At 44.0% G+C, this 15805-nt stretch overlaps 1 protein-coding gene across 3 annotated transcripts in view; it reads right to left on the reverse strand.

Annotated features, from left to right (window-relative positions):
- LOC308153463 (unconventional myosin-VI-like) overlaps positions 1-15805 on the reverse strand; it is a 72621-nt gene that overhangs the window by 2597 nt on the left and 54219 nt on the right. For 2 of the 3 annotated variants that reach the window (XM_080526617.1, XM_080526615.1), the window contains 9 exons: positions 15014-15092; positions 12144-12304; positions 11867-11908; positions 11378-11413; positions 9713-9751; positions 8254-8357; positions 6661-6792; positions 5614-5640; positions 2690-2908 (listed from right to left, as the gene is read on the reverse strand). In XM_080526617.1, coding sequence (XP_080382743.1) covers positions 2690-2908; positions 5614-5640; positions 6661-6792; positions 8254-8357; positions 9713-9751; positions 11378-11413; positions 11867-11908; positions 12144-12304; positions 15014-15092 — 839 coding nt within the window. The remainder of the gene's footprint in view (positions 1-2689; positions 2909-5613; positions 5641-6660; positions 6793-8253; positions 8358-9712; positions 9752-11377; positions 11414-11866; positions 11909-12143; positions 12305-15013; positions 15093-15805) is intronic. The other variant, XM_080526616.1, reaches the window with a different exon arrangement.

The raw sequence follows: 15805 nt of genomic DNA on the forward strand, positions 1-15805 counted from the left end.
AAAGCCCGAATTTCTGAGATAAAAAGTCAGAATTTCTGAGAAAAAAGTCTGAATTTCTGAGATAAAAAGTCAGAATTTCTGAGATAAAAAGTCAGAATTTCTGAGATAAAAAGTCAGAATGTATTAGTGTTTATTGGTCCTACTGGTTAAAATGAATGACATGAATGCTCTTATCAAGTTATACTTTGGAATTGGCTTTAGTAATAAGGACATTCTTTGTCTATTGGCACAAAATCACCTTATTATAACAAGTATTCGTACTTTGAAGCAACGTTGTCGCGAACTCGGTCTTTAGGCTACAGAAGGAGAAATCACTCAGATTTAAATGAGGTAATAGCCTTGGTGCAGGAGGAACTATCAGGAAGTGGCCAAATGCATGGCTATCGTTGGATGCATCTTCGTGCCATTCAAATGGGATTCGTGGTGCAACAAGATGTGATACGACAGATTATCAAATTAATTGACCCATGTTCTGTGCCCCTATCAGTTCGCAGCCTCTCTGGACATCCTCCAACACAATGCTTTGAATATAATATCCAGCTATGACTTTCGGGTTGTTGTTTGTAGTGTACGCTTCCATCAATACCACATAACATCCCTATTGATTCCATACGGCTTCAGTTTGTCGTAAGAGTCCATATGCCAGAGTGCATTAGGACCTCAGGTAGAGTGCTGCCATCGCCGCAGACGATGTGCCCGTCGCAGTTCCACACTTTGAGGGTCAATTAATTTGATAATCTGTCGTTTCACATCTTGTTGCACCACGAATCCCATTCGAATGGCACGAAGATGCATCCAACGATAGCCTTGCATTTGGCCACTTCCCGATAGTTCCTCCTGCACAAAGGCTATTACCTCATTTAAATCTGATACCAATAAACACTAAACTGACTTTTTCTAATAAATTCTGACTTTAATCTCAGAAATTCAGACTTTTTATCTCAGAAATTCAGACTTTTTTCTCAGAAATTCAGACTTTTTTCAAAAAAAAAAAGAAAACTCAGTTCGTGGCCCTAATACTTCCGTACTAGCTAGCTAACTTTCCAACATTGTTTTAAGGCTGATTTGTGCATGACACTCCTGCATTTTGACATATTTCCATGTCGCATTTCCCCCCTTTGATGGCATATGAAATTTAACTTAAGTCCAGCAGTGAAGTTGTTGCACTTACCGCTCCTCTAATATCAGTGAAAACTGGCAGGGTAGGAGCACGGGTTGCTAGCCTACAAAACACTGCTATTCTGTCATGAACTGGTAATGAAGCATTGTTCTCTTTTATTTGATGACTTGTTTGATCGATTGATAGCGTGTAACTTATAAGTTGTGAATTAATCGTGGCGTCCATGCTTTTCAATGATACTACCAGTGGTGTGCCGTCAGGGCCAGCAAGGCCTTCTCTGCTGGCCTAAACATCATCAGAATATACATTTTATTTTAATATATTTTTTCCACAAATATGTATTAATGATTCCCCATAGTCTATTCTCTTCATTTCATAGCTTTCCTCTTGGTTGCGCTGCTTCCAGTCTCCGATTGAGATTTGGAGGGCTGGCCTTTATGTTAGAGCTTTTATCCAATCAAAATGTGTTGCTAGGGGGCTCCAAAATCTGCCTGCCTGCACGTTAAGCGGTGCCGCGGATTCGACCTGTAACTTAACGTTGGAACGAGAAAACCTGTGGCGTTCCTAGTAAACCTACGTAGATGCGAGCAAAAGCAACAACGGCGCCTGCTGGAAGGCTCAATGATGTCAGCACCCAGCACGTCTTTTGATTGGATACGCACTATTGATACGCACTATTGATACGCACTATTGATATTCACTATTGAGATGCGTATATGCCGGTAGATGTGAAACTTCTGAAAGTGCGCAGGGAAACGGAGCATCACAACGAAAGCTTTCGTTGACTGATCGATAATACTGATCGATTGTGTCCTGTTTTTGGGTAAACAATAACTATCATTTAGGGGACACGATGAAAGCACCGAGTCCACAAACAGAGGAAACTACGTTGAGCTTATTTCTTTTCTGGCTGAAAAAAACCCAGATTTACATTACCACCTGTCCACAAACAAAGTGTTTACTGGGACGTCAGGCAAAATACAAAACGACCTGATTTTTGCTATTGCTTAAGTGATGGGAGAAGAGATCAAAATGGAGATTAAAAAGGCACCCTTTGTCGCTATTATGGTGGACGAGACGACAGACGTGGGTAATGTAGCGATCTTAAAGATGTTAGTTTAACACTCTTCATTGTAAATGCGGATTTATTGATTAAAAATGCTTCGGAAATATTAATATAACTCTGTTGTACTTGTCTGACTATGTTAAGGTGATGCAACGCCCGGTTATACTGTGTTTCTGTCTAGTTTCTAGAGCCATGGCGTCATAACGATGGTATTAAGAGGTAGAATAATTCAGGTAGGAATGTGTCGGACATCACTGAAGGCCTAGGTGTGAAATGCACCGCCCGCCACTGGATACTACTGATGACGTATCAGGGTTATCCCATTTCATAGGGGAAGATTTCAACCACTAGGCCTACATCTTGTAACTCTGTTCCAATGGGCAAGTCGAAAAGCGAGTGGCACTCAAAAAAGAGGGGTTGGGGTAAAAATAAGAAATGGGATTTGGCCTGTCTCACCCTTCTTCACCCCCAACACACTGAGTATGGGCCTCTGGGTTACTGACCTGCCACCAGCAGGATGGGCTGCTTGTCTGGGTGCAACTCCATCTGCCGGGCGATCCATGGCCCGTCAAAGTGGGCGTACCACCAGCCCTTCTTCTTGTTCTGGGGGTCCTTGTACTGGTCTCCGGGTCGGATGAAGGGGATACGGAAGTAGCGCTGCTGCCTGTTCATGGCCACCTCGTGCTGCCTGGCGGGGATGGGCGGGGCCGGGTTCTGTTGGGCTGTTAGAGGGGTTAGAAAGTCCATGACGCTGCCCTAGCCAATAGGAATGCTAGGAGTGTGTGTTGCTGCTAGAGCTGGGGAAGAAGGTTAGTAGCGTCACAGAGGAACTGATCAAAGTGAGAGTGAATCAGAATGACAAGCATATCAGTGTTTGTTACAGGGCTTGAATGTTTCTATCAAAACATAAAAACACATCATTTGCATATTTATACAAATGTGAAGCATAAACTAAAGGGTCAATGCAACATAGGACCAGGGAAAGACGGGTGCAGTTCTCAGCCTATAATTATATATTATAATACCATTATTTATATATATATATATATATATGGAATAACATAATATATTATCATATTGGTAAGCATGGCAGTATCAACTAACATCCTTTACCAGAGCCTCACACTCTTCCACCTCCACCAACAAAACAGATCCTCCAGACCAACTAACAAAAGGCAAGAAAGCAGGACAGATTATGTTGTTGTGACTTACGCCTATAGATAACACCTTTGCATCCCATGATGCCTTAGCACTGACAACCTTGGCAGATGCACTTTAAGTTATGCCTGCTATAGAGCATTCATATCTGTTTGTAGTACATATACCAACTCCCTGGCTTTCAGCCACTCACTGCCTGATTTATTTCATAACAGGATAGAGCCTGTCTCTTGGGCAACCGTTGAGAAGAAAGGAGGGTTTTCTCTTCCCCCTTTCACTCCAGAATTGGATGATGACCCTGTTCTGTTGTCAAACTTTTTTACTCCACTGAGCAGCTGGCCCCGTACCGCCCGAGCAAAACCGGTAACTCATGGGAAACGCCGACGACACACATCCCCTCCTGCTGTAACAAATGACGAGTGCATTCCTGCCGGCCTCTCTGTCCTCCAGCCATCGACCCTCCTGCCCCTTCAAACACTGGACACTGCTGTGCCCAGTCGTGACGTCATCCCCAACGGAGCTGCCTCTCCAGGTGAAAGTGATTTAATTAACTCCTTTGAATTTTACTCTGTTGCCCCTGACTCCGCTCTACCCAGCGATAAGGCTACTGACTATCAGCCACCTATTTTAGCCATACTCTCTGTATCGAATGGGGGCTGAAGGGGAACCTGACATCCTAATTATTGGTGAGACTATCATCAGATTTGTTGAACTACCTGGCGCGATCACCTACTGTCTTCCAGGTTGCAAAGTTTTAGACATTATCGAACTGTCAGCAGTGCTCATAGACCTCCATCCCTCAGCTCACACACTAGTTGTACATGTTGGCACCAAGAACGTCATGAACAAACAATCAGTCAAACTCTGTGACCAACTGGAGTCTTTTACACATACTATTGAGAGCCTGGGCAATACCTGTGTTTTCTCTGGCCCCATTCTCAGCCCTTCAAAAAGCACTGAGCATTTCAGCCATCTCTACAGCCTTCATGAATGGCTTAAAAACTTTTGCACTGCACTGTTTAGCTTCATTAGCCATGTTGACTGTTTTTGGACCAGACACGATCTCTACAAACCAGATGGCCTGCACCCCAACTACCCCCAAAGGGGTACTAAACAACGTGCCCAAAACCTCATAGACTATATTGCCTGTAATTCAAATTGATATTCACCTCACCTCAGGTTGAGCCCAGCACAGAAACGGCCCTGGTAAAGGTCGTGAATTAAAGATTATTTTATTGGTTTACAAGGCACTACATGGTCTCACTCCCGACTACATGTCGGACATGATTTTAGAATACGCATCCACTAGATGGCTCAAGTCCTCTGGTACTGGTCCCTTGATTGTTCCAAGGGTCCGGACAAAGACCCATGGCGAGGCCACCTTTAGCCACTATGGCCCTAGACTTTGGAACGGCTTGCCGGAGGACTTGAGGGTGGCAGAGAGTGTGGATATTTTTTTAAAGTAAGCTGGCCTTTATCTAGTGTCTTTGTCAACTTGCACTTTTACAACTATTTCTTATCTTCTCATTTTTATTTATTTTATTTATATATTTTGTTCTTCGTTTTATTCCTTATGTCATACCTTTTGTGTTATTGTATTGTGCTTTATTTATTATTGTTCAGCACGTGGAGTTGCATTCAATGCATGACTTATGCTATATCAATTAAGTTTGATTGATTAATAAGTGACTGTAGCAAATCTCTGCTTGAGCGAGGAGTCAATTGCCATGTTTCTCTTTTAATGCTGTCACACTCCCATAAAAATGACAAGACCCAGATCTGCATCCAAACACAATTTAGACAAATTGCCCTGAATGCTTTTAGCTCCCATCTCTGCTTAGTTACAGTAGACAGATATATAACCGCAGTCATTGAGTAGTCCGACGTCTCCTTACGCACATACTCATTTTCTACTAGCCGTGTTCATGACGGCTTAGAACAACAATTAAAATCATCCACTCTCTTGTACAAGTAACATAGTATTTCATAGTCTAAAACATGCAAAGAATATCTACCATGTGTACCAGAGACTTGTTGCATAACGTGTTCCCTATGACAACAACAACATGCAAACAGAATACTTCACTTGGATAGCAACAGTTACTATAGGAGTCAGTACACCACCCTCACCAAAAATGAAAACTCAGAGATGAAACTTCCCAATAGAACAGTGAAGCACGCAAGGAGTGTCCCTCTATTTTCCCATGGTTAATAAGGGAGTTAGCGCTGTGATTAGTGGTGTTACAGTACATGGTGGAGTACCACTTACATGCTTTTTTCACGGGAGGTGCATGATCTGAAAGCAAACATGCCAGGTGACACATGAACATATCACATGCATTATCACAGGTATTCCACTTAATATTACTACTATGAACCAATGAGACCTTTTCAGTCATGATATACTGTATTACAGAGACTACAGCAACTAATAGAATGTCTATTGGTAGACAAGACAATGAAGTATGACTGGAATGACAAAATAAAGGGGACATTATGTAAAATAACTACCTCTACCAAAGAGATACAGTACCAGCCAGTCCCAGAATGGGAAAGTGTGTCCAAACTTTTGACTGGTACTGTATATGTACTTGAGCTTTATCATTAATACCAACATTTTGTTTTTACCATAGATAATAATGGACAACAATTGAATATCCATGAAATCGGATTTTCTATTGTAGGACCACACAGCAAACAATAGCTGTCACTACAGGGAGGTAAATGCAGTTGAATAGCATGCACAGGCAATGGCATTGCATTTGTTCAAATGATAGAAGAGCACTAGTGTATTTCTCGCATGTGTCTCTCTATTGTGTCAGACAGCAGGAATAGAGAACTGTCTGTACCATTCTTCAGTAAGCTAGACAAGGAGAGGTGTGTGTATGTGTGTGTGTGTGTGTGTGTGTTTGGGGGAGGGGTGGGTCTACAGCCCAATCAGTAGTCTAAACAGAACGGCACAATAAGTGGGCTCTGCTCTTATTAAGAGCTCTTTGTTGTCATGACGACTCCATGGTGGCACAGGAGCTATAGTGACAGAGAGCATGGGTCTCCGTAGATAGTGATTAATGAGGGAACAGAATGCAGACACCTATAGTATTTCAGCAGAAGAACACATCCTCAAAAAGGGGGAAACAGAGGACTCACAACTTCTGCTCTGCTGAGGTTTTGATCAGCAGAAAATGTACCGCTTAAAAACACAAATCATCCCTATCCATCACAGCAGTGAAGAAAAGGCTAAGGCTACTAACAGTGGTATTGCGCTGTATGAGCATGTGTGAAAGAACCGCTGTGGGAGGTGTGTGGGGACCTTTACCGTAGTCAGTGACCGATTTGGGGGCCCTCTGCTCGGTGTCAGTGTTGCGCTTCTTGTTCTTTGACTTCCAGGCGTGGTAGACCTTGAGGCGGCGGTGGAACTCCTCCCGGCAGGCGGCCAGCAACTCAATGTCTGCAGGTGAATGGAAAGAGAAATTATTAACACTAGAACAGCCCCGGGGGTAAAATGATCCCCTCTTTTTCAATGCTAAGCTGCTATTTACACAGAAAAAACATCTAAAAAAGCCAGCCCTGTTCTGGAAGAGCATTATTTGGACAGATGAAACTAAGATCAACCTGTACCAGAATGATGGGAAGAAAAAAGTATGGAGAAGGCTTGGAACGGCTCATGATCCGATGCATACCACATAATCTGTAAAAAAAAACGTGGAGAAAGTGTGATGACATGGGCATGCCTGGCTTCCAGTGGCACTGGGTCACTAGTGTTTATTGATGATGTGACAGAAGAAAGAAGACAGAAGAAGCAGACGGATGAATTCTTAAGTGTTTAGGGATATTCTGTCTGCTCAGATTCAGACAAATTCAGCAAAGTTGATTGGATGTCGCTTCACAATACAGATGGACAGTGACCCAAAACATACTGCGTAAGCAACCCAGGAGTTTTTTAAGGCAAAGAAGTGGAATATTCTGCAATGGCCAGAGTCAATCACCTGATCTCAACCCGTTCAAGCATGCATTTCACTTGCTGAAGACAAAACTAAAGGCAGAAAGACCCACGAACAAACAACAACTGAAGACAGCTGCAGTAATGGCCTGTCAAAGCATCACAAAGGAGGAAACTCAGCATTTGGTGATGTCCATGTGTTCCAGACTTCAGGCAGTCATTGCTTGCAAACGATTCTCAACAAAGTATTAAAAATGAAAATGTTATTTATGATTATGTTAATATGTCCAATTACCTTTGAGCTCCTGAAAATAGGGGATTGTGTATAAAAATGGTTGCAATTCCTAAACGTTTCATACAATATTTTTGTTCAACCCCTTGAATTAAATCTGAAAGTCTGCACTTCTCGATTGTTTCATTTCAAATCCATTGTGGTGGCATACAGAGCCAAAATTATGGGAATTGTGTCACTGTCCAAATATTTCCGGACCTAACTACATGGCTGCTAGCCTGTTAACTGCTAAAGTAATAATTTCTTTGTAAACATGCTGTGCTGCCTGCAGGGCTGCTTTTTCCCCATTAAGTTCTGTGCCACCTATTGGCCCACTCGGTGGCAGGCGCTCCGGCTTCAACAACAGAAGGGACGAGTCAGAGGAGCACACATTCCTCATAAAGATACATTCCAAATGTACTGCCAAATTAAAGTGGAAGGAGACAGGCCTCTTTCAAAGCACTCTAAACCAAGCAAAATCAACCAAATTAATGCTACTGTACAGTAGTGTCAACTCGTCACCCAAAGCTATGCTACTACAAGCTACAGAGAACATTGAACATGAATGCATGAGGTTTGCCAAGAACAGCAATGCTTCAACAGAACATGAAGCCTTGTATGAAAGGTTTCAACATGGTCTCTTAACGACAGCGATGTTGGTCCCCAGCTTTAAGAGAGTTTTAGTATTCCAGTCGTACCGCAGGAAGTGTTGATGGCGTCCCTCAGCTCTGCGTACTTCCACTTGCTCAGCTCGTACTTCTTGGTGCCAGCGGCAGCCTTGGTGGCCTGGACCTGTGGGCCTCTGGCATCGCAGACACAGCAGAGAGAGAGAGAGAGAGGTGAACATCAAAAGAACCCAGTGGGGCAAACCAGGAGAGGACCCATAAGGAGAGAGATCACAGAGGTGACTATTCACATCACTTCTTGACATTGATATTGTTCTTGGAACAGTTGGGGGCAGAATGAAGGAAAATGTGGGGTTGGTTGGGTTACTGTAGCTGTGGGTTGGTTGGGTTACTGTAGCTGCTGCAGCTGGATATGTATCAAACTAATGGAACCGAAGGGGGTTTGTTTTCTTTTTTCTTTTATCACATAATAAAAGAAAATGCATGCTGTTTGAGACCAGTAACACCAGACTAAGAATACAACTCAGAAACCACCTGAAAACTGTATGGCGCCTTGTAGCGTTGAAATATGAGGGGCCATTTGAAAGTTTAAGTATACTTTTTCTTTCCAGCTACGAGGCTTTCTGTTGACCGTCAGTACTCTCTTCATGGTGCTGACAGGGATTTGCCCCTTTTAGAACACTTCCTGGAGTTAGGGTGGGCTCTGTGCCACCTAAGGCCTATCCATTCTCTAATCCTATTGGCTGAGTGAGCCTCTCCATTAGCGGGGACTGGCCTTGCACCCTGACGGCTATTCCAGGTTCTCAGAAGCACGTGGTGCCGCTGACCTTGGGGCCAGCGGGGGGGCGGTCACCTTCTGCTGCCAATTCCTGTGGCCATGTGTCAGAGGTGTAGTGGACGGCAGCTTGACCCGAATTAGCCACAGACAAAGTGGCAGTGCCTGCAGGCATTAGCTGGTGTGTGTCCTCCAGGTAACACCACCTCACTCAAACTTACGCCAGGGCTCAAGAGCTCAAAACAAGTGGGCCACGATAAGTATGACTTATATAACATGTGAGTAACTAAAACGGTTCGAGCCGCTATGATGGCGACGTTCTGGTTTCACCTCCTCTTCGGTATAGGTAGGTTTGATGGGTTCATTTCATTATCATTCACTTTCCAGTATAAGAAGTAAAAGCTAGCTTGGGGTAAATGCCTGACTCTGGTCTGTCCAATCAATGTGTATACCTTAGACACATGCGCACAGTGGAACTGATTTTGATCATAAATGATCTATCCACCATGGAGAGCCCCACACCCCAGTGTTGATGACATACACGTAGGACCACAATGACTGTGTAGAATTACCCAGAATTAAGATGATAACACTATACTAATACGATTTGAATTATGCAGATTCACACATCATGTGCTTCTGCTGATGGTGGTCATTCTGTTTAATCCATCATTTCAACGAGTGTTTAAGTGATTGCAATGATTTTTTTCTGATTTCATTCATTACAGTTGCTTGAAAGTAATGATCTCTACCCACCTAGCGAGGAGCTCAGACATTTCCTTGGCCATTTCATCCCTAAAAGAACATGATGATCCCCGCATATAAGAGTTAGAATGTCTGGCAATATCACCACTGAGGCATTTTCCACAGTGGTGCCACCCAAAAAAATAGAACATACATTGATTGCAATTGTAGGATAGTGAAGAAGAGGAGGAGGAGGTGTGAAGCAAAATAAGTTGTGGTGTGTGAGTGTGTGTGTGAATGTGTATGTGTGTGAGAATGTGAGACCTAGTGGATAACACACTCTCTCTTCCTCCCTAGTTGAGTTTGGGTAGGTGGGCCTCAGAATGAAAGAAATTGCACTCTCTATAAATCTAAATACATCTCTAATATTTGCAAGCCAGTGTTGGTGTTGACGATAAGGCGCAACCTTTTCCAGATTCGGAAGAAGAATAACGATAGGTAGGTTTTCCTGTGGGTGCGATGTCCCAGGCCCTCCGTCTACAGGTCTTGGGAGACAATAAGCCTCCTGACGGTATGCCTGGACCATTATGTGACAGCAGCTAGTGAAAGTGGGAACAAGTTGAAATGTATTTACATTTTTAGGAATAAAAGTCGGAACATTTTTGATTGGTTGCTGACTTGTTTCCCCGTTTCACCAGCTGCTGTCACATATGCAATCGGTGGGAGGTGACACGTCTGGCCGCATGAGACTATTCCCACCCTAACCAGGAGGCTGCTGCTGCTCACCGTCTTCCTTCACATGGGGGGGCCCTTGAATGACGTCAGGCCTCACAGGGGAGTCAGACATATGAATGACGTCAGGCCTCACAGGGGAGTCAGACATATGAATGACGTCAGGCCTCACAGGGGAGTCAGACATATGAATGACGCCAGGCCTCACAGGGGAGTCAGACATATCGTATGGTGGCTTAAAAGTGAATGCGATCGTTCTCAGCATGAATCCGCGAGTGGAGCCCAGAACCCGGCAAAGTGAGTCTAATTAAACTCGTCACTGCAACATACTTACTCCAACATAATCGTGTCTTTTAATTAACAGAGTTTATCTTCTCCTCGATTCGAATGCTCTCTAGAGATGCTCACTGTACGAAATAGCTACAGGGTGCGTAGACCCAGGAGAATTGTCTATTACAGCCGCTTTTTTAATTTAAGAGAGAGCATATCACTGAGAAAAAAGTGACGTTTTAAGAGGAGTAAAGAGGATTGTGGGTAAGTAAACCATATGACATATACTGTATCCATTCTTTCAAAACACCATTTCAAAAAAGTGCATAAAGACCAGTGCAGTGTCTATGATTCACAATGTGACATATATCAAAGCGGAGTTAGTGAGTTTGTGTGCACTGCAGTTCAGTTAAGGGGGAGCTGGAGTGAGTGAGGCTGTGCAGGGCTGATGTCCAGTTGGCACACGCTAGTTTTAGTGCTAAGGCAGCGATTAGTAACATTCAGTAAATGGCTCGTGCTGGCAGCTCTGCGCACTATCTGGCAATTCCACGATGATCCTTGATATTAGCCCTACAAAAGCATGCAAGTCTGATGTGAGGAAAAGTGCAGATCGTTCTAAATCCTGCACTAAAATAAGTACAGGACAGGTGGTATTGAATCTATTGAATCTAAAATCTCAGTGTGTGCTGAATGTGTATTTAAACAGAGTGAAGGTGATGCTTAAATGTAACCTACATGGTCAAGCTCTTGAGCTTTTCACTTCCACCAGCACTGCAAACAAGAGAATAATAGGATTACAATGAAGCAGTAACTCTATACACAACACAGGGACCAATCAGAAGGAAGGGTGGAAAAGGAGATTCCTTTTTCCCCACTACTTCTATGGAAAAGGTGATTCCTTTTCCTCTGTTTCTTTGATCAAAGGATAGATTATATTCCATCACAAATAATTATGTAAAAAAAACAACATGAGATTGAAAGATTAAGTGACAGCTTTTCAGATTAGTGTAGGCTACGTCTTGGAATTGAGATGTTGTACTCTTAAACGGAGGCATCCCTTAGGTAGACTACGATAATGATCCTGCAATTAATTAATGTGTTTCTGTGTTAGAAAGAAGGCTGGTTTAGCTGGCAGGTGGCTACAGCATGCAGGGAAGTATTGGTTCAGTGGTCAGGGGCAGGCTGGACTGGGGGGGATTAGGGGGTTAAATCTGTGGGTCTTACGTAGCTCTCTCTGGGGAGGATGAAACACCTGAGGTGCCGTTACTGGGAGAAGAGAAGAGAAGAGATTGGTTACACACAGACGCCACATTCAGAGGAGAGAGAGAGACTGGTCTCTCCCTCTCTCTAAAGCCTCTCCATATTGATATAAATCTCATCTTTTGTTTTGCTCAGAGACCTTCTTGGTCCTACTGACTATTAGGACCAGAGTTGAACTGATTGCTGTCAGGATGGTTGACAATATTATGGATGTGGGTGGTGGAGTGTGTGGCTGTGTTACCTGCGCAGGCCTGCGTCGTTCTGGCTCTCCTCAGGGATGAGTTCAGACTCGCTCTGGGCGATCCTCATGGCCAGCTCCCTGTCCCGCCGCTCCTGCTCCAGGATGTTCTGACGGGCCGCGTTCTCCTCGCGCTCCGCCTCCAACTGCAGCTCCATCTCCACCTGCGGAGAAACAACACGCCGATAAACACACAATCCATAACAGACAGACACTCACGCGTTCACAGACGACAACACAGAAACAGACACACACGTTCACCACCAATCACACAGGCACACACACATGTTCACCACCAATAATAAACACACACACACACACGTTCACCACCAATAACAACACACACACACACACACACACACACACACACACACCACACATGCATCCAATCCCGACCCAGACACCTACAGCAGGGCTCATGGGAGGGAGTCATCTCCTCTGTCATGTTGTTGGGGGCCTGTGGTTCTGTACTTTTCATCATGAAGGATACAAGGTGGGGGGGGGAGGAAACCCAGTAAAATGACGAATAGTCCTGCCCATCCCATGTTCACTGAAGGTACAAGAAACTCGGTTTTGAGGCCACAGGGAAAAGCTGGGGCAAAAAGCTAAAATGAGGTATCACATGGGCACGACATTTTTCAGTCCTCTCAAAATAGCAGAATATGGCAGGGTGACTAAAGGTTGAGAAGAGTATACTGCTCTACCTTTGTGGCCTCTGTCTCTCTCTCTCATCTCAGACCATACAGTAAGGCCCAATCCCGTAGAAAATTATCTTTTCTACCACTTCGGCTCGTTTTGGAGTCACTCGCTTTGGAGCCAAGGCCTCCGAACAGAGCCACAAGCCGTAGTGGTTCCCCTAAAAAATGGGACAACCCTTCACGACTGATACGTCATTCGCGTCATCGCGATTCATTCACAACTTGAATGAACTTGAACGCTATCAATCGATCAAACAAGTAATAAAATAAAAATGAACAATGCTTCATTATCAGACCATGACAGAATAAGCTCTAACCTGTATGAAACCTGTGTTCCTATGCTATATAGGACAACAGTGCAACAATTTCGCGGCTGAACTTTAGTTACATTTACGGCGTCATATGCCATCAAAGGGAAACATGGAAAAATGCATTTATTTTTATGACGTTACGAAATCCGATGTGACAGGAACGCTGGAGAAACAGCCGCTGTCCACTGCATTAGTTAACTACGGTACATGTCCTTGATGAGTCTCCTGCTCACTGCCCTCATCAAAAATGGCACATCCATCGATAATATTACATAATAACAACTGCTCGGATTAGATTGCCGGTTGTTTTGGTATAATAACAACTATAGCGTCATATACCACCAAGGGGGGGAAATTCGCGCCTATCATGCTGTCAAACACCACAGGTAATCATTTATTTCTAAATAAACATGATTGTACATCTCTGAAATGTAAATCGCGCACCGATGTATTTCTATGGGGAAGGCTGTGCTTGACACTTCCATGGGACTGACGTCGGGGCAGCGGAACACGGTGACTGTCAGCCTGTGACAAACGTGCAGATATGAGTGCTCCGGTGTCCTGCTGGCTCCGGTGTCCTGCCCGCTGTCTGTGGAACTTTCTATGTTAAGCACCTCGGCATAACAGCGATTTTTTTGTTATGCTTGTTGTAAAGAAAAGGTCTATAATGCATTGAAATGACATTAAACTAAGATAATACGATGGTTATCACAATTTTTAAGTCTTTAATTACAAGTAATTACAGAAAAAGTAAATGACATTTCAGGCTAGCTTCCGTGTTTACGAGAGCGAAAATAACATTTCTGTGGATGATTCGCAATGCATGCCGGAAGGGAGTCTCATGGCTCCGAATGGAACGTGGGTCCATATTTTGCTCCAAATGGAGCCATGGAAAGCCCTAGCCCTAACACTCCATGTAAAATGAATTGGGACGCCACTACCCCTACACGTGAACGCGCAAAACGGAGCCGAAGGGGTGAAAACGGAGCTGGAGGGGTGAATTGGGATTCACCCTAAGTGTGCCATGGATTTAAGAACCTAGAGAATAAGGATACATGCCAAGGCCTGATTAGATCCTTATACTGCCAGTAATGAACCTTTCTTATGCCTGTGGGTCCCATGTGTTTGCTGGACACAATCCAGGGGCTCAATGGAGATAACAGCCAATTAGCACCCTAGGGGTCAGGGGATAATTAGCCTTAACGCTCTCAACTAGCGCATGGCCATGGTGCCAAGCAAAACATATCTTCCAGGCAGTTTCAAAAGAGTTTGTGCAAAACCAAGAGAACATCACAGAAGAAAAGTTCCTATCTTCTAAAAGATGTTGGTGCAGTTTCTCCCTCTCCAAAAAAATAAAAAATAGATACAAGCTGCAGTGGTGAGTCATGAATAATTACATAAGAGCATGCGTTTGTCACCCCCAAAATTGAACGAGAATCAAACTTAAAAATCCTGGCTGGGTAACCCTGCCCCGGGCTGTGAGCCCTAGTTCACAGGCTTTGCTCAGGGGGGGGGTGAGGCGTTCAGCGCTAAAACCTGTAAATAATCCAGGGTCAGAGCCCCACGGAGCACTATGCGAGCAGTCCTTCTCCAGCAGCAGATGGACAACATGGTGCGGCCAGTTTCCTACCCACAGAACACTAACCGTCTCCACACACATGGAGTCAGTGGGAGAGGAGTGTCAAGAGGGTAGGAGCAGCGGAGAAGTTTGAGACTCCTGCCAGGGAACATTGAGAAGTAGAGCACGGGGAAGTGGAGCATTGGGTACAGAGTGCCAGTTAAATTCCTTCCCCACAGCGGGCAATGACAAGAGGAAAGTGAAAGTACAAGATGGACAAAAGGAAGGAAGACGAGTGTCACCTACCTGAATCCTCCTCTCCTCTTCCTCTCTCTTCTTCCGCTCCTCTTCGTCCTGTTTCCGTTTCAGTTCCATCTCTGCTTTCCTGAGGTTGAGGGAGAGACACGGGCCGTCAGTGTTGGTGTCATATTGAGTCACTGGAACGTCTGGCCAATAAAGAGAGCGTGTACAGCAGCTCCTTGATTCACTCTTCACTATTCAAAGTTATATCAGGGTTCCTACAAGTTTCAAAAAGTCAAATTTAAGACCTTTTTAAGACCTATTTGAATATAATTTTAGACCTATTCGCAACACCATATGATAGCTTTTTGTCATCCTCGAGGTGATGAAATTAGGGATTTCACTGCCATACAGAGAAAAAAGGAAGCAAATTGGCATTGTTTTGGTTCCAGCTTGATTCATTTCCGCGTAAATAGATGTGTTCGGACTGATTTCCTTGCAGGGTCTCATTTTTAGACAGAATAACTGAAATTTGCCGCCTTTTTAGGCCTTATAAGTTGGAATGCTGGATTTTAGACTTTAAGGCTTTTTAAGACCAGCGCGGGAACCCTGTTATATGAAGATCAAATCCAAACCTGTTAAAGCACTGATAGAAGGGTAAGGGAGGGAAAACCATTTAGATCAACAGATCACCTTATAAATGATCCCAGGATTAATAACTATAACAGAGCCCTGACATATCACCTTTGTATAATTTAGATCCTTTAAGTGCATACTAAAAGTGCATTACGATGTCATGTCATGCCCTTGACATGGTCACACTCCAAGTACCTCGGTCTGACCAGGATATTGAACCAT

This window comes from Nansenia antarctica (assembly GCF_963989245.1).
Source record: "Nansenia antarctica genome assembly, chromosome: 3".
Classification (NCBI taxonomy): Eukaryota; Metazoa; Chordata; class Actinopteri; order Argentiniformes; family Microstomatidae; genus Nansenia; species Nansenia antarctica.